We start from the raw sequence: 18,053 nt of genomic DNA on the forward strand, positions 1-18,053 counted from the left end.
GACAGTGTTGGAAAAAAAGCAGCAATTAATCATGAGTTTTCAACGCAGTTTATTTAAGACACAGTATGCTCTGTAAAAGAAATGCCTGCTATCTGTTGTCCCTAGAGGGGTTAATGTGGCATGCTATTAAGAGTATAGAATTTGAAATAGTGTCCAAATCCCCAACATTTTTAAAATTCTAACTTCATAGGTCCTTATAGCACCTCCCTGGGATCCGGGAGGCCGGTAGGTAACAAATGAAGAAAGTCTGGGAACAGCCAGCGACCTAAGGAATCATGTTTCACTAAGAAAAAAAATAGAAGGGCTGAGATTAGATTAGACAAGGTGGGAAAGGGATATTGGCAGGTAATGCGCAGGAAAGTTACAACTTGGGTTATTTTTTAACTGGAGCCCTACAAACGGCCCGCGTGTAGGTGTCTCTCTCGCTAACTTGTAAATGAACTTCAGGTTCTCATTAGCAGAGGCGACTTCTGAATCTGAGAACCTGGCGGCGGTTCAACGACCCCGCCCTCGGGGTCCCCAGGGGGCATCTTCTGGAGAGCCTGATTGTCTGGAACGCGGGCCCCGAAAGCAAACACAAACCCGCCTTGCTGCCCTCCGGTGGAAACTTCCCCGGCCGCGAGCAGAGCGGGAGGGGGCGGCGGGGCGGCGGTTCCCCTCGCGGAGGCAGAGAACTGCGCGCACGAGGCTCGGGTCGCGCGGCGAGCGCGGCGGCCGCCGCCTCCTCCCCACCCCGCCTCTGCCGGCGCTGCCTCCTCCCTCCGCCCGGCTCGGCCTCCCTCGCTCCCTCCCCTCGTGGCTAGCTCCGGCGGCGGCGGCGGCGGCGGCGCGGCGGACGGGGAGGGCGTGCGCCGGCCGAGAGGTGTCGGCGGTGAGGGAAGGGAAGTTTCAAGTGGAAGGTCGTCCGCCGGCCGGCGCGTCCTCCCGCTCTCCTCCGGCAGCATCATGGCGGAGCCGAGCGGCTCGCCCGTGCACGTCCAGCAGCCCCAGCAGACAGCCCCGGTGACAGCGGCGGCGGCGGCCCCCGCGGCCGCGACAGCAGCGGCGGCCCCGGCAGCGCCCGCGGCGCCGGCTCCGGCCCCAGCCCCGGCGGCACAGGCCGTCGGCTGGCCCATCTGCAGGGACGCGTACGAGCTGCAGGAGGTTATCGGTCAGTGCGGCGGGCGCGGCGGGGCCGGCCCAGGCCGGGCGCCGAGGCCGGGAGGGAGGCGCGGCCGGGGGCGGGAGGGGGTGCGGGATGCTGGGCTTGCCTGCATGCACGCCCGGGAGGCAGAGCGGCCGGCTTCGGGGCCTACCGGCTTCAACAGTATTTTTTTTTTTTTTTTTTTTAATTTATTTGTTCGTTCTCTGAGCGCTGGTGCTGCAGGAGGCGGCGCGGCGGATGTGACTCGCACTGCAGACGAGCCGCATGCTGCAAACTTTTATCTCCCGATCGCCGGGGCGGCGGAGCAGGGGACCGGCAACGCCGCCGCATCACCCTCCTCCCGCGCGATGGGGCCGCAGCCCGTGGCGGGTGGCCACGCAGGCAGGCAGTCGCGGGTGAGGTGGGGTTGCGGGGGCGCCGCCCTGGGCTTCCAGCGCCCCCGCGCTGCGCCCGGGGGGCCGCGTCCTGGGGGACTCTGCGGGCGCAGCCGCGTCTCTGCTCTTCAAGCTCCGCGCCCTTGCCTCCTGTCAGCGGCCTCACGCCGTGGGTAAGGGGGCCAGGTAGGAGTCGCGGAGGCCCAGGTTCTTTCCCGAGGTTGGGGAGGATGCCGGCCTCCCTGGCAGCCGCTGCTCCGCGCCCGCCTTGCAGCCCGGCGCGCCCCGGTACCCGCCTCTGGGTACCCTGGCGCGCCGCCTGCCGCCGAGCCTGGCCGCCCGGGGAAAGCAGGCGCCCTGGCCTTCTGCCCTGCACCGGGCCGGTGCTTTCCTCTGGTTCAGGGCCGAGCTGCAAGAATGAAACCCGAGGCTTTCTGTGATCTGCTTCCTGCCATTCGGTGCCATCTAGTCGGCTCACAAATATCACCTTATCTTACATTTTTAAAAGCCTGGCAAAGTCAACGGCAAGAAGCCGGCATTACTTTTCCTTAGGCCGAGCACGTGAAAGGCCAGGAGATTTGTGTTGACCCCTTCACTTAGAACGGTTCCTATCGGATCGTCCTTTTTGAGAGTCTTGTTAAACCTAGTTGGGGAAGCCTCCAGGCAAAGTGCACCCTCAGCTTCTAACCTTACTGGGGATGGGCTAGGACGTAGTTTTCCCATATCTTGATGTTTAAGTACTGTGATGAAAAAGGAATTTCGGATATTTATGTTATCATTATTATTATTTGCTTTTCTTTTAAAGAATTCTCCACACCCCCTTTAAAAAATTAAAACAGAATTTCATTGGGTGTTTAAATGAGCCTTTATCACCTGCCACTGTGTGAATGAAACAGCATAGATCGAGATACGCATATATTTCATATATATGAGAAAATGATGGGCCAAACAGTAACCTAGGATATAAAAACTTCAAATCTAAAAGAGACATCTCTATATAAAATTCTTTGAAAACCCAGACTTTAAACAACTTTTGGCCAGAGATTCTCAAGGAATGTGTCTTTGTGTCATTGGCTGGATTAAATCACCTTAGGGGCTTTTCAAAGCCTATTCAGTGAAAAGTGCTTTAACCTGGCATATAAGCCCTTTCAGTATTTCAGTGTTACTGCCTGTCCTCAACAGGCTTGCCCCTTCCCTTATTCTTCTTGTACTGATTGTGCCCTGAGTATGCTGCTGTCCTGTGACACATGGTTTTACATTCCTTATTGCCTGGGCACAGGCTCTTCTCTCATCCGAGTGCCCATCTTTGTAGTGAATCTCACACAGTTCCCGAGGCCAGAGAGAATTTTCTTTGAGAAGCCTTTTGCTTCTCCTGAGGCAAAGTACATTGACTGATCTCCTCTGCCTCTCCTTTTACATACTTCATAGGAAGCATGTAACCCCCTATTTTTTAATTTGTGCCACAAAATTTAAGGGCTTACTGTGTCCCAAGCGTTGTGCTAGATGTTCAGAAGCATACAAGTTAATGAAAATGGTTCCTGCCCTCAAGGACTTCGGTTCTAGAAGATGTGATGTGTGAGCACTGGGAGAGCACAAAGGAAGGGGGAGGGGAACTCAGGAACACCAGAATTTACTTTCCAATTTATTTGGTCATTTTGTTAATTATTAGAGTTAAAATGTGGGCTTTGCCTTTTGAAAACATAGTATTTTGAGTTGACTAGTTTTGTGAATTAATGAATAAAATCTTAATTTAAGTGAAGGGATTAAGTGCAGGGCTTCTCTCTGCTCGCAGTAACAGCATTGTTAATTATGGTTGGTCAATTTACCTAAGGAATTTGAGAGCAAAAACACCTGCTTATTACTTCTACCCCTGTTTTTGTACATTCAGACTGTAGGCATGGCTTTTCTCCATTTTAAATTTATCTCGTCTGTTTTCCAACTAAAAGGTGGTCTGTGTGGAGGCCATGTCATTGAAAAATCAGAGCACGGGAATAGGGTTTTGCAAGAGCTTAATGTTTATAGGGAATTATAAACCCATTTCCATTTAGTGTTTAATGCTAGTTGAGTGATTACAAGTGAACTTGTGGTTAAGCACTTTTGCTTAAACATTACATGCAGAAGAGTTAGTAGTTCAGACACTGAACTAGTTTCAACATGAATGCGGGTGGAGAGCCTTTGCCTCCCCTGTCCGTGTGGCAGGTGTCATATGATAGGGCTCCAGCAATGTGAGCTGTGACCAGCAGGAGGCTCGGATGTGCCTGAGCAGAAAAGACCAAGGGAGGCACCGTGTTTTAACTTTACAGCGTGGCACAGAGCACTTTTTCTTCATTTCCTTCTGCGCAGAGATTGGGGCCTCAGGATTATGAGAGAATAGGTTTACAAAAGTCCAAACAGAGCAGGTTCATTTGTTTGACTCCTGTTTTAGAAGAATAAACACAGGATTTTGCAGGTCTAAAAATAAAGGTTTCTTGTGGCATTGCTGTTCTTTTGTTGTAAAAGATCAATAGACAATTTGTAATGCTCTTAGGGTTAATCTGGTTCAGAAGTTTATGCATGACCTGGAAATGATGTAAAGTCTGTTGGAGAGATTGAAAATGTTGTGAAGTTATTAGGTTCCTCCTTTTAGCTGTCGATACCCTTGTCATAGTAGATTTCAAATATTCGTCTCCTAAATAAGGAATGGCTCTTGGGAGGTTTTCTAGCCTCTTTATACCCTTCAGCCACATTAACCTTTGTTCCTTACCTCTCCCCTTCATCCCACCCTAAGATTGTTTCTTTAGAACTATCAGGGTTAGCCAACGATAAGACAATTGAAAAATTAGTTTCTTTGTTGGTGATGTCAATAGTATTACCTTTGTTGAACAGAATGAACAGTGAATCGTGTAAATGTTGTCTTGGGCATCTGTTGTAGAATTGAACAACCTCAAGGAACTTTTCTGGCAAAGAGCTGTGGTCGCTGCAATACCAGTTTCTGTATTTGAGTCAGATAATGGCGTCAGGGGCTGTTTTCTTGGCTGATTTTCCTCAGAGAAACCCTAAATTGACTTATGCCTCAGAGTAAGTTTGATTTCCTTAGATTTTTTGCAGGATAAGCCTCTCTTTAGTTTTGTATTTGGTTTCTCAGGGTTGCTTCATTTTGTCCTGAGTGGTCATTTAGAATGATCTAAAAGTAATACATTTAATTTTTGGTCTCAGTCAACAAAAGACTTTGGTTCCGAGAATCCTAGCTATAGTTTGATGGAGGGCTCCTCTGAATACTTTCTCTCCTGTGACGCTTTGTTTAACCATTCAGATGCATCTCCCCAAACCCAGATAATAGGGCATACAGCCAGGTTTTCAAGTAGCCTTTCCTAAAATGAGACCTGCCAGCAGCAGCCCAGAGACCTTCTGCCTCACTCTGTGCTCTCAGAGTTTGTGCGGATTCTGTGGTTTAGGGATTAGAACTGGTTTTATGGATACTCTAGAGGGATCTTGAGGACGTTGAGAGCTACGATGGGTCACAGTCGTTTTTCTAGGCCTCAGAGGGCCCAGGCACGGAGTGTGTATTTTGATCTTCCAGACCTTTAAACTGGGCTGCTTTGCTGCTAGTGTTGGTTTGCTAGTTTGGCCATTTTATTTTATTTCATCTTGTAAACTAAAAGGGCCCTCAGTTGGGATGAGCACTGGGTGTTGTATGGAAACCAATTTGACAGTAAATTTCATATATTAAAAAAAAAAAAAAAAAAAAAAGGGCCCTCAGATGTATGGCCTAAGACAAGGCTTTGATTTTCATATCGTTTCACCTTTTTTTTGTAAAGAGAAAAATATATATAGAAATACTCTTTTTGTACTTTTGTATTATTGTGGTAAAATATGCAAATACCACATAAGATTTACAATCTTAACCGTTTTCTAAGTGTATAATTCAGTGGCAGTAGTTACATTCATAAGAGAAATGCTCTCTTATAGAATTCACCTGTGAAACCATCTTCACTTAAAGTTTGTTTCTTTTTGAAAGTTAATGTATTACTCATTCAGTTAATGTATTTGCTATATATTGTATTTACTATTTGGATTTTGTCTTTTACTTTGGTCGTTTGTATCTTTCATGAAATTTTTATCTTTATCAAGTTTATCAGTATACCTTTCTGCATAATTTTCACTTACTCTCCCATTTAAATAACAGCTTCAGGGTGCCTGGGTGGCTTGGTCGGTTGAGCATCCAACTCTTGGTTTTGGCTCGGGTCATGATCTCACAGCTCATGGGATCGAGCCCCACATAGGGATCTGCACTGACAGTGTGGAGCCTGCTTGGGATTCTCTCCTTCTCTCTCTGCTTCTCCCCGACTCACGTGTGTGCTCATGCTCTCTTTTGCTCTCTCTCACAAATGAATAAACATTAAAAAGATAAACAGCATTAATGAAGTATACTTCATGTACCATACAATTCATCCCTATATACTGAACGGTTCAACGTGGATTTTGTTTTTTGTTTTTCTATATCCACAGAGCTTATCAACAAGGATAACAGTTTTAGAACACAGAAATGCTCTTTTAAATGTGCTGTCCAAAATGCTATGTGAGAAAATTCTCTAGGTAGAAAAGAAACTTTTGGTAGAATGACTACAGTACTTTATGTATGCTTTTGATTTGTGACCAATAATATTATGAATTTTTCCCTGTCTCTGATAGTCTGTTATACACTACATTTTTGATGATGTTTGAGAATAAATTAAAACATTGCAGGCTCTGGAGTCAGATGGCCTGGTCTATTTCATATCCTGGCAATAGCAATCACTGGCCTTGTGACCTTGAGCAAATTACTTAGATGTGTCTGCACTCAGTTTCCTCACTTGTAACATGGAGATGATAAAAATAGGGTTGTGAGGATTGAGAGAATGTAAAGCACTTAGAAGAGTGCCTGGCACGGGGCATGCTCTCAATTAGTCTTAGTCATAACTACTAAAAGCGACATTTGCTAATCAGATTCAAATTATCAGGAGAGAACACAGCCCTGTCTCTGGTGAGATGTTGGAGTGGCTTGAAGCGTTTTCTCTGCTCGCTTTTCTAGCCGGGGCGGTGGGGGGTGGTGGTGGGGAACAGGAGGGGGAGTTTGCCGGCTGGTGGCCTTCTTCTGGTGTGTGGCTGGAAGGGGGCTCACGGGAGGGTCCCCAAAGCCCACGTGGGGGGGTGGAGTGGCCTCCAGTCGCACCTCCCCTCTTCTGCAGGAGGAAGCTGAGGGACCTGTGGAGCTCCTGGTGGTTTGGAGAGCTCAGGGGTTTGGGTGCCAAATGGCCCTCTGACAAGTGGTGAGAGCATCCTGCGGGAAAGGTTGCTGGGAGGAACAGCCCATTATGACAGGGCTCTGAGAACAACCTGCTAAGACTGCACTTTTCTTCCACCTCTCAGTTGGCCCTGTGGAGGCTGCCATGCTGGCAGGAAATGCTGCTGACTAAAAGAAACATCGCCCTGTCCCAGTGCATGAGACGACAGGAGCGCATGAGACGACAGGAGCGTTTGTGTTCAGATAAAGTCGTCACTCTTGCTCCTCATCTCCTTTCTCCCCTCCCTGCTTTCCCCTCAGCTTAAAAATACTCTCAGGTCTTTCTTATCTTTAACAACAAATGAGAACAAAACAAAACACTCACTCGTCCTTCCTCTTCTAGCCACTACCTTATCTCCTTCCTTCCTTTCACAGCTAAGCTATTTGAAAGAACCTCCCATTCACTTCTCAGCCCACTGTGCTCTTTGCCCTCCTGCTAAGAAACCAAAGTCGGCATCTCCACGATCACGATCACGGTGCCAACTCCTGGGGCCACAGCCCGGGGACGCTGCGGTTCCCTTTTCTCTTCTCCACAGCATTTGGCACCGTCTGTCCTCTCTCCTCCTCCTTTCCTGCTCCAGGATCCACTTCACCGTATGTATGTCTGCAGCTGCAGCCGCCACCTGAGATGCTGAGGGTCTCCCTGTTCTGGGGGCTGGCGTGTCCGCTGCCCTTTGTATGTCTTTGTTTAGATGCTCAGGACAACGTGGCACTCACAGTTAAACTCGTCTGTCCTCCTTTGCCTCAATCCTGATGAGCTTCGTCGACATCCTCCATCTTCCTTAAGACCCTGGCGTGTGACGCAAGGACGCCGGTCATCCCACGCTCGCCCGTCTTCTTTCATCTCCCGCATCTAATTGGTCATCAGTCCTAGGTACTCTGCATCCTTAGAATCTTCTTTGCTCTGTCTTTAACTCTTCCTTTGGCCATCACCGGTTTAGTTCAGGCCCTTATCGGTTCTTATTTGGGTTCTTGTAATAACTTCCTGACCAGCTTCCTTGTCTCCGTTCTTGCTTCCAGCTACGGGATGCACTCTTCCCAAAATGGTGGTGCTTTGCCAACATTTTTGTCAGTTACCCCAGGCTTAAACACTTTTAGTGGCTTTTCTGTCATCTTTAAGGTTAACTCTAAGCATGGTGTTTAAGGCCTTTTGGGAATTGTCTCTTGTCGCCTTTTGCGGACAGACCTTCCTTGTCATTTTCATTTGCAGACAGACTCCCACCCAGTGGGAACCTTTTGCCGTTCTTGAAATGCTTCATGCTTTCCTAGCCTTGAGAGGCAAGTTTTCACTCTGTTTCAAACACCATTTCACACCATACCATTCAGTTTTTATGTATTTAACAGAGAACACTGTCTCTCCTTTTCATTTTCACCTTTATTGAAGTATAACATACATGTGGAAAAGTGTACATATCATAAATGTATATAGCTTGATGCATGTTCAATTGAACACACCCTGATCTGGCCTCCCTTTTAAGACCTGGAATAAATGATTTCTCTTCACACAGTCTCTGCCCTTAAGCCTCCTTTTCCTTTGCTCTGTTGGGTATTTTACCCCTGGCAGTCCTCACACTGTATGCAAGTTGGTCGCTTCTTTGCCCATTAGGGTGCTGGATATTAACTCCTTCGTGAGGACAGCGTCTCTAGCCTCCATACTCCACACCTCGTATTAAGTATTTGATAAATGTTTTCTGGATTAAAGTCTGAACTCTGGGGACAAACACTCCTTACTTTCTTACATAAGGGGAATGTTGCATGACTTCTAAAAATTTGCCTCCCTGGATCCTCAAGATTTGATCTTGCCTGTGGTTGACGATGTTGCTTATTTAGTTACGTTAGGGCCAATCAGCTTAAAGGGCTCTGTAGAAATTAGCTCATTAATCTTCCCAGATGAAGAGTAAGCATTTGAGTGCTTCCGCTTGCCTGTACTGTGCAGGTAGGCAGGCGTGCAGCGGCCTGGCTCTCCTGAGGTCATTGGACTGCGGGATAGCCTCTCCAGGTTAAGGGCCCGCGGCCTCCTGCCCCGTGTGGCATCCTTTTACTTGGGCATTGTAGAGCGGGACAGGGAGGTCCCGGTACTGGTCTCCTCTTTTCTAGAACTTTCCTTTCTTGAGCATACCCATGACTTCTCTCTTCCTGTTTATGTATTTATATATAACCCAACCTTAAAGTTCTGCGGGGCCTCTTGCTGTGTAGAAATCAGGACTGTTGGGAGAAGATCAAGGATGTAAGTGAAACACAGGAACAGAACATCAGGGCAGGTGGTTTTCAAAGGTTGTTACGATGGCAGGGGTTGTATTTTTATAAATAATAAGGGACCCAGGGTAATAGGATTTGTGCGGATAGGACAGGATATGGCTAAGACGATAGACCATTTTTCTTTTTACGTCAGAATCAACCTAGTAGGTGTTATAATTCCTCTATGGTGTCTTTATTGGGAAAGCTTTTTTTTTTCCTGTTTAAATAGAATTCTTCATGTAATCCTACAAAGTTTTACATTTTTCTCCGGGACAGTGTTTTTAAAATTACAACAAAGCAATTTCAATATGGTGATTCCAGTCTTTTGAGCGTTTCTTTTTGCAAATCTGCCATTCATTGGTCAGTGTTTCGATATGAGGGAAGAAATCATTGTGTTAATTAGAAAGGCATGTTAGACTTGGCTTAACAAGGAAGCTGAGGAGAAATAGCTGCTCTTTAGAGAATGGATTGGCTATGCTTTAGTTCTAGAATTGATTTGGATAAACACTTTGGAATCTGATGTGAGTAAATGCTGAAGTATTTCACATTTCTTTTCACTTGCCAGTTATTTGAGAATAAGCTATAGTTTAGTTTTGAGAAACTTCTTGGATATCGAAGAATTAGATAAGTTGACTTTTAAAACCAATTATATGTGGGAAAACATCATTTTAAGATAGAATATTTTATTTTGAAACTTCTTCCAGGAAGTGATATTTAGTATAACTCTTAGAGGCCTAGGAGTGGGGCTGCTCATTCCAGTCTTGCCTTAGATACAAGTACATTTTGGTGACAATTTTAGGGTTTAGGTTTCCCACCATTAGTCACTGCTAGGGCTATTTACTGGAAGAAATAGTATGGTAAGTAAATATTGGTGACTTTCTGCCATGTGAATGGTAGATCTTCATTTGGGGAGTATTTTTTTTTTTAAGTTTAGTTTTATTTATTTATTTTTTAAGTAAACTCTGCCCCCAACATGGGGCTTGAACTCATGACCCTGAAGTCAAGAGTCACATGCTTTGCTGCCTGAGCCAGCCAGGAGTCTTCATTTGGGAAGTATTTTGGAAGCCAGTGATCTGTGATAATTCTGAGGTCTTAGAGGAATCTGTGCTCTTGTTTTGGACTGGTAGGATCAATTTTTACCGGGGTTTGTAACAAGGGGCATCCCAATTGCTTTCCTGTTTGCCTGTTTAGTTTGGGGATTGGAAAAAGATGGTATTTTCTGGATTGGTGCCTGTTGGCCTATTTTGTATTACTTACATTTTAATTTGAATTATCTGGTCTTTCTTCCCCTCCCTTCCCCTCCCTTCTTCTCCTTCCTAATTGACAATGTCACCATTCCCTTTGCTTAATTACGGAGTGACTCAAGAAAGCAGGGGGAGAGAGTGCTCAGGGGAAGGAATGATAGGTCACTGCTGGTTTTTTTGTAAGTCACCTCCTAAGTGAGGAATGGCTTAAGAATACAGAATCAGGAAATCTAATTTTGGAATAGACTGAAGAGAAAATCCATTCCTGCTCCTTTGTTTTATAGCTAAAGACTCTGGTGGCCTAAGTTCTTCAACTTTTTTTTTTAAACTGTTGGCCCAAAAGGCCTTAGAATCTCAGGCTTGTGATTCTTGCCTAGTTCAGTATTTTTTTTCTACTTATATCACATTGATTCATCATTAGTGAGAATGAAGGTTAGACATATTATCAACTCAGCTTTATAACTACTATTTAATAGAGTATATATCTATATATAACGTATTTACCACTAACTACCATAGTAAAAATCTTATTTCTTTAGAGGTGTTAAACTGATCTTTATATGTATTTCTTTATCAGGGTATTTTATTTAATGTGTAATAAAACATGGTGGTGTATAAACATGAAGTCGCTTCTTTTTTTATTTTTTATTTTTTATTTTGTTATTTTAGAGAGCGGGCAGGGGAAGAGAGAGAATCTTAAGCAGGTTCCATGCTCAGTGTGGATCCTGATGCGAGGCTCAGTCTCACAGCCCTGGGTTCATGACCTGAGCCAAAATGAAGAGTCAGTCGCTCAACTGACTGAGCTACTCAGGTGCTCCAAAGTCACTTCATTTCAATCATCATCTTTTGCCTGCTCTGTTGAAATAGAGTTGTTGGGGCACCTAAGTGTCTCAGTCAATTAGACATCCGACTTCGGCTCAGGTCATATCTCATGGTTTGTGAGTTTGAGCCCCACGTTGGGCTCTCTGCTGTCAGCACAGAGCCCACTTTGGACCCTCTGTGTGCGTGCACACTGTCTCTCTCTCAAAAATAAATAAACAGTAAGAAAAAACAGACTGTATTGTAACCTTATCATTGAGGTGGAGTTGGGGCATGGATGGGTGTGTTGGAAAGTAGAAGTTTAAGGAGGAGCAGGGTGATGGGTGAAGAAAACATATGAAGTAGATGAACTTCAGGGCTGATCATTAGCTGGAGCAAAGTTTCTGCACTACAGTCAGGTCCCCTCTGCCAGGCTGTGCTTTGTCGTGGTCACAGCAGCAACAGCTTTCCTTCATTTCTTGGCGTGTCCTTGGCTGTTGGGTATGACAGCCAGTAGCCACGTGTGGCTATTTCAATTTAAACGCATGGAAATTAAATAATTTTTGGGGGGGGGGATGAGGGATGAACAGGCAGAGCACAGATGTTTAGGGCAGGGAGACCACTCCATGTGATAGCATAATGATGGATACATGTTATCCTTTTCCCCAAACCCATAGAATGTATAGAATCCAGAGTGAACTGTAGTGTAAACTGTGGACTCGGGGAGAAAACGATGTGCCAGTGTAGGTTCACCAGTTGTGACAAATGCACCACTTTGTTGGGGGATACTGATAATGGGGGAGGCTATGCATGTGGGGGGGGGGGGCAGAGGGGAAATATATGGGAAATCTCTACATTCCTCTCACTTTTGCTATAAACCTAAAACTGCTCTAAAAAATCTTTTAAAAAATACAGTTCCTCACTTAGTAACCACATTTGAAGTGCCCAGTAGCTAATTGTGGCCAGTGCAGCTGCAGAACCGGATTTTGTTTAACTTTAAGTCTGTAATCCACACTATTGTATAAGGATATTGGGTAGCTCAGATATAGACTGTTTCCATCACCCACCGCAAAATGTTTTATTGGGCCGCACTGGATGATAATTTCTCTGAAATGTTCAGAAAATGACTAAATATTGTGATGGCTGTAAAAAGTGTGAGGCCACCTCCCGATAACATACTAAGGCATTGCCACTGACTCAGAGGTACGCAAAGACAGGCAATGCTACACCCTATTTAAAAAAATCTTTTGTTTTCACTCTGTGCTCTATTTGAAAGCTAACTGATTCATATTTTCAGAAGAACAGTTATTCTTTTTTTGTGTGTGTGGTGAAATAGATACCCCTGTTGACGTAGGGAAGATGGTTTTGAAGTGTGAGTTTTTATCTTACCCACTTAACTCATTCAGGGATGTTCTTGTAACTGTAAACATAGAGAGTCCTCCCAAATGAAATCCAGTGTTTTCAGAAGTATCAAAATGTTACTTTTCCTTAAGGAATCACTTCAGAGTCTGGAGTTGGATGTGCTAGACAGTATCACTTCAGTTTATTTTATTTATGAAGAAAGAACTGACTAGGGTTTTTTTTTTTTTTTAAATAAAATTACAGAGGAGTTGTGAACTTAACTCAGAAAAATAATACGTCTGTCAATTTTAGTCACTTAAATAGTGAGTTTGAATCATGGACCCTTCTTTTCTCTTGAGTTTAAAACAATTTGGTATTTCAGTCACTAAAAGATGGTTTAACATAAGTTCTATATTACAAAGAATAGAAAACATCCAGTGTTTAAGTCAGCACCTTAACAGAAATTCACACTCAGTAACCACTGTTTGGGTAGGATACCTGCTTCGTAAGGAAGGAGAGAGAATTAGTGACTGAGGGGTGAAAAAATCTGTGTAGGGAGATTAACTAGGTTTAATTTTGGGCAATTCAGGAACACTCTGTACTTTTTCATGTTTGATGTCCCTTGGGTAACTGAGTCCATAACAGTATTTTACTATGTAATCCTTTAAAATTTTTCCTTGTATGTGCCCTTTCAAATTTCTGGAGCCCTAACCCTAGTGCCTGACCTTCAACAAGGGTTGTTGTGGAAACAGTTTTAATATGGCACCTTTCCTGGGCACTTGGGAGACTGAAATAGGGCTAGGAGAAGTGTCTCTGTGTAGTTTCAGATTGTGATCACTAGGACTCACTTAAGAAGAGGAATATTTTTGGCATAAGTCAAGATCAGGGGCTAGATTGTTTATCTTTACTAAAATAAATACTCATCACTTGTTTAAAAAGTGACCATCTCTAGACCTAAGAGATAATGAGCTTCTGAGTTCATTTATAGCCATCATCCTGATTGTTTCCATAGAAGTAGCAAGGGGCAGAGTGAGAAGGAGACTCAGAATCTGAAGCAGGCTCAGGGCTCCAACCTGTCAGCACAGAGCTCGACGTGGAGCTCAAACCCATGAAGCGTGAGATCAGGACCTGAGCCGAAGTCAGCGCTTAACCAACTGAGCCACCCAGCTGCCCCTATTTGCTTAAATAATCTTAAAGGTAGGTGTCTGGTGTGTAGTTACAAGAGTAGGTAAAAGTCCCAAGCATTTGTTTTGCTTGTTATTTCACATTTAGTCTACCATATGAAGAGCGAGTAGTTTTCAGCTGTGTACAGTTGTTTAAAAATTAAATCCTCCCTTGTCTCTTGGAGCTACTTGTAAGAAAGAGAATGCCAAAAATATGAAAGGTAATCTTTATGGGATATGACTGACTTTAAAATTGATCACATCAATTTATTTACACAAGAAGTATTACTTCTTTTAAGGAGACATGGTGGGAGGGTATCCACTTATACTTTACAGCTATGTTTCATTTTAAATTTTAAAAGTTACCCATTTCCATCAGCCCTCCTGTGAAGAAATGAGACTGATTCCTAATGTGACATTAAATTGCTCTTAAGATATTTCCAGAAACTGTTTTAAACAGTTGTGGCTTTATTGGAATAATAATTTAATCTTGCAGAATGATTCTAGCCTGAACAGTGCTGTGGGTTGTTTAAAGTCACTGTTTTTAATAGGTTCGGCATCACCAGTTCATAGAAGTGATGGGATTGAGACTACAAGGAGCTGTGTGTCTAGAGGTAGGGATAGCAAAAGGAAAAGCTGATGGTGGACTGAGGAGGCATGGTAGAGTGGGGAGTGGGATTCCAAGATCACATCTGTAAAGCCGGAGACTAGCACAAGGCAGCAACAGACCTCAGATCTGAGCAGGGGTAAGAGATAGACAAAGAACTCAGAGGCATATCCAAGTTTAAAATTTGCAGGAGTCCAGCAAGGTGTCAAGGCAAGGAGGGACAATATAGTTCTTCCCAGAAAAATTTGGTGGCAACATCTTGTTGAGGTGGGCGCCTCATTTAAAGCTTTGCCTTCAGGGGTGCCTCTGACAAACTGGAAGGTTTGGTGTGGATTCTGATGGTCTCTGTATCGGCTATGTATAGTTGTGTGACCAACCACCCCAAAACTTAGTGGCTTAAAACCATGGCTATTTTATTTGCTTACGATTCTGTGGGTTGGCAATTTGGGCTCAGCTGGGCTGGGCAGGTCTGCTGGTCTTGCCGAGCTTATGGCGACCTGGGCCGGGGCTACGTCTCTGAAGATGGTCTCGCTCGTGTGTGGTGGTTCGTGCTGGCTGTCGGTTGGCCCTTTCTCCACTGCCGTCTCATTCTCAAGGAGGCTCCCCTGTAGTTTATCTGTTGGCTGCGGCAGCATTCCAAGTTTGCAGGGACGGAGTCTCAAGGGCTCTTGAGGCCTCGGCTTGGTACTCACCCCGTGTCACTCTGCCTCATTCACATCACAAGGCCACTCAGATTCAAGGAGAAGGGAAATCCATTTCCCTGCTTGTTGGGCATAGTGGTAAAATCACATGGCAAAAGGACATGTATATAGACATGGGAGGGATTCTTATTGCCATCTTTGCAAAGTCTCTACCACAACAGCTTTATTTAGCTCAAGAGTGATGAATAGACAATGTTTGATATTCATTGAACTTTCCTTTTTAACTTGTGGTGGGGGAGCTAATTGCTCAACTACCTTCATCCCAGTTGTTGTAGTGTGATTGATTATGGGTTTCATAAACTAATGTGCTGTGTGAACTATTTTGTTAGAAAAGTGGCTTTAGAAATATATAATTTGCTAAATAGTCTAAAGGTGTTGAGTCTAATAGGACATTTGAAGGGCGAAGGGGTGTGTGTGTGTGTGTGTGTGTGTGTGTGTGTGTAATGCATCTGATCCTTTTTAGCCTTGAGTTGTTTTATTCCAGACTGACCTTCTTAGAACTTAACACCACATTAAAAATATAGATTGTCTGCACGCACGTATATACTTCTCCTGCCATCTAGAAGTCAGTGAACCAGATCTATCATAGCCCCCAAAATAACATGTTGTCTCTGCATCACTCAGTTTAAGTGTAGATGGTTGCTTACATAATTATGGAAGTTTCTTCACTTTGAAGTCAATCCAGCAATATTTTACTGCCAGTTTTATAATCAGTTTTCAAAAAAGAACTGCCATCCTATTAGGATATAAAGATTAGAAATCCAATAATAGTTATTGGCAGAATTTGCCCGTTTTCTTTAGTTTATCATATATGAATGGCAGAAATGATGGATGGGAGATGTGCAAGTAATACCATTTATTAAATTGCAGTCTTTCTGGTAAAAGCACTTATGAAATATCATATGCTTTTAGACGTGGGAAGAGGGCTGAGTATTGTCGTTATAAATTTACAGACTTCTGTTTATTCTAAAGGGGGAGATAGATGTGTACGTGGGTTAGATGCGTGGGATGTCCTTCCTGTGGTTGGCCCACACCCCTTTCTCACAAAGGGAAGAAAGATTGAGAGAAGGATATTACCCAAACCTCTGAGTTATAAAAACCTCCAAGCTTATTTATCTTAAACTTTCCAAATATTATACAAATAATATGTAGAAAATTTGGATAATGCAGATGAGTGAAAAGGGGAGAAAATCCACCAGTTACCTTATTGTCCACCAGCTATTGGCCTGACTAGCCTTTATTGTCCACCAGCTAGATAGTGTTTGACTTTTGGTGTAAGTTGACATGGGATAGGACTTAAAAAAAGGAGTATAAATTGATATTTTTGGAGATTGATATGTCTTCGCATTCTCAGTGCTTTCACATTTCATTTGTTTTGAGAAAGAAAATAAACCAGTGGCAGATTAATACTTGCTTGGCAAAAGTGATTTGTTTCTCAAAAATTTGACACACACTGAAAGTCAAGCATACTTTATGATTACTGGACAGACTATATACATGTATTTTTCTTACACTTACGTGTTTTCAGAATACTGTTACAATCTAAATGTCTACATTGCAATTTAGTATTTCTTAGAAGTGTCAGTTATTTGCCCTTTGCCCTTTGGGTGCTACGGATCTACCTTATTTGGTACTTTTCTGATTGCAAGTGAAAACATTTTACAGAAAGCTCTGGAATGGAGGGAACTTACGAATAAGTAACTTTCTCATTGAGGGTGTGTTGAACACAGTAATGACTTTTAGATTTCACCTTGACCTTTCATATCAGACCTAGAGCTGACAGTATGAGAATTTTTTATATTTGCTAAATATATGTTATCTTTTTGTAGTGCCAGCTCTTTGATTTCATGGGTATAAGGGAGAAATGAATCTTTAGGAATTTAATTTGATGATCTGAATGTTGAATTTTTTTGGTCTTTTTGGCAAGTAAAAAGCTTCAAGGATTTTATAGCATTTTCAGTGAAAGGGTGAAATAGCTATTGGCCTGACCAGCCTTTATTTTATTAAAGTTTTTAAATTACAAAGATATAAAAAATACTTTAGTAGGTGAAAATAACAACCCTCAGTTTTCATTTCCCAGAATTACCCCCCCGCCCCGTGGTCAGTTTGGTGTGTATCTTTCTGGATGTTTTTCTTTGTATACATATGCCCATAGATTTTTTTCCAACATTTAATTATTATTCATGTAATGTGGTAACTGTGCATATTACTCTACACTTAACAATTTTTACTTCCATAGAGTAGTAATATGTATTACATGTATATTTTACTTCTGGGTATCTTCTGTATGTATGTGTAGTAAAATATACACATTACAAATATCCACAGCTGTCATTCCTAGGTCATTTCTCATAGCTCTCTACCTCATCTAAAGATATTTTATTATTTATGGTTAAATATTTAAATATTCTTATTTCAATTCCAGGTCCATTTCTGTTCTGTGGATTACTTTATCTAACCAGTCTTTTGCTGATGAACTTCTTGGTTGTCTCCAGGTTTCCATAATCCTGTGCGGTGGATTTCCAGTAGTGGGTTTGCAGGGACAAATGGTATTACTTTTGTATTTTTGATAGGTACTATGGAAATTTCTTCCAGTTGTTACATTAATTGCTCCCCTTTCTGGCTTTAAAGGTAGAAAGGAGTTAGACTGAGAAGGCATCTTGCCTTCTCCCCTGTTGACCCAGACCTGAAAAATCTAAGATCAGGAGGAGAAAATGGTGGATGGGGTGGGGTGGTCACAGATCGGAAAAGAGAAAAATTATCATCCAAGTTTGGGAAATAAAAGTTGAATTACCTCATGCACTTAAAAAAATGAAATGTCAAGAAGTTTATTACTGTGAACAAATTTATGGAAAGGTTTTTCTGAATTGGTGAAAAGTTTGGATTGCAAAATGTAACAAAGTTGATATACTCTTTTGGTTACAAGGACCCAGGACTCACTTAAGTTATACCCCTGAGTAATAGGGACATTCTCTATGAAGACAGATGTGGGAATATGGGGACAGGAATGTCCTCCATAACCCCAGGGTTTTGTAGCCATCAGGAAAAGCTGAGCACCCGGCTCTTGGGGAATTGTAGGGTTCTCATGAGCCACGTAAGTGGACAAGACCTGAGCAGAGGGAATTTTTGGGTCCTCACTTC

At 43.4% G+C, this 18,053-nt stretch overlaps 1 protein-coding gene across 1 annotated transcript in view; it reads left to right on the top strand.

The window, feature by feature from the left end:
• Nucleotides 1-819: 819 nt before the first annotated feature.
• The window catches only part of STK39 (serine/threonine kinase 39), a 310,507-nt gene continuing 293,273 nt past the window's right edge, over nt 820-18,053 (top strand). The window contains exon 1 of the mRNA XM_019458489.2: nt 820-1,150. Within this exon, the coding sequence (XP_019314034.1) occupies nt 946-1,150 (205 nt within the window). The 5' untranslated portion in view covers nt 820-945. The remainder of the gene's footprint in view (nt 1,151-18,053) is intronic.

The sequence above is a fragment of the Panthera pardus genome, unplaced genomic scaffold (assembly GCF_024362965.1).
Source record: "Panthera pardus isolate Hobbes unplaced genomic scaffold, ASM2436296v1 HiC_scaffold_10, whole genome shotgun sequence".
NCBI lineage: Eukaryota > Metazoa > Chordata > Mammalia > Carnivora > Felidae > Panthera > Panthera pardus.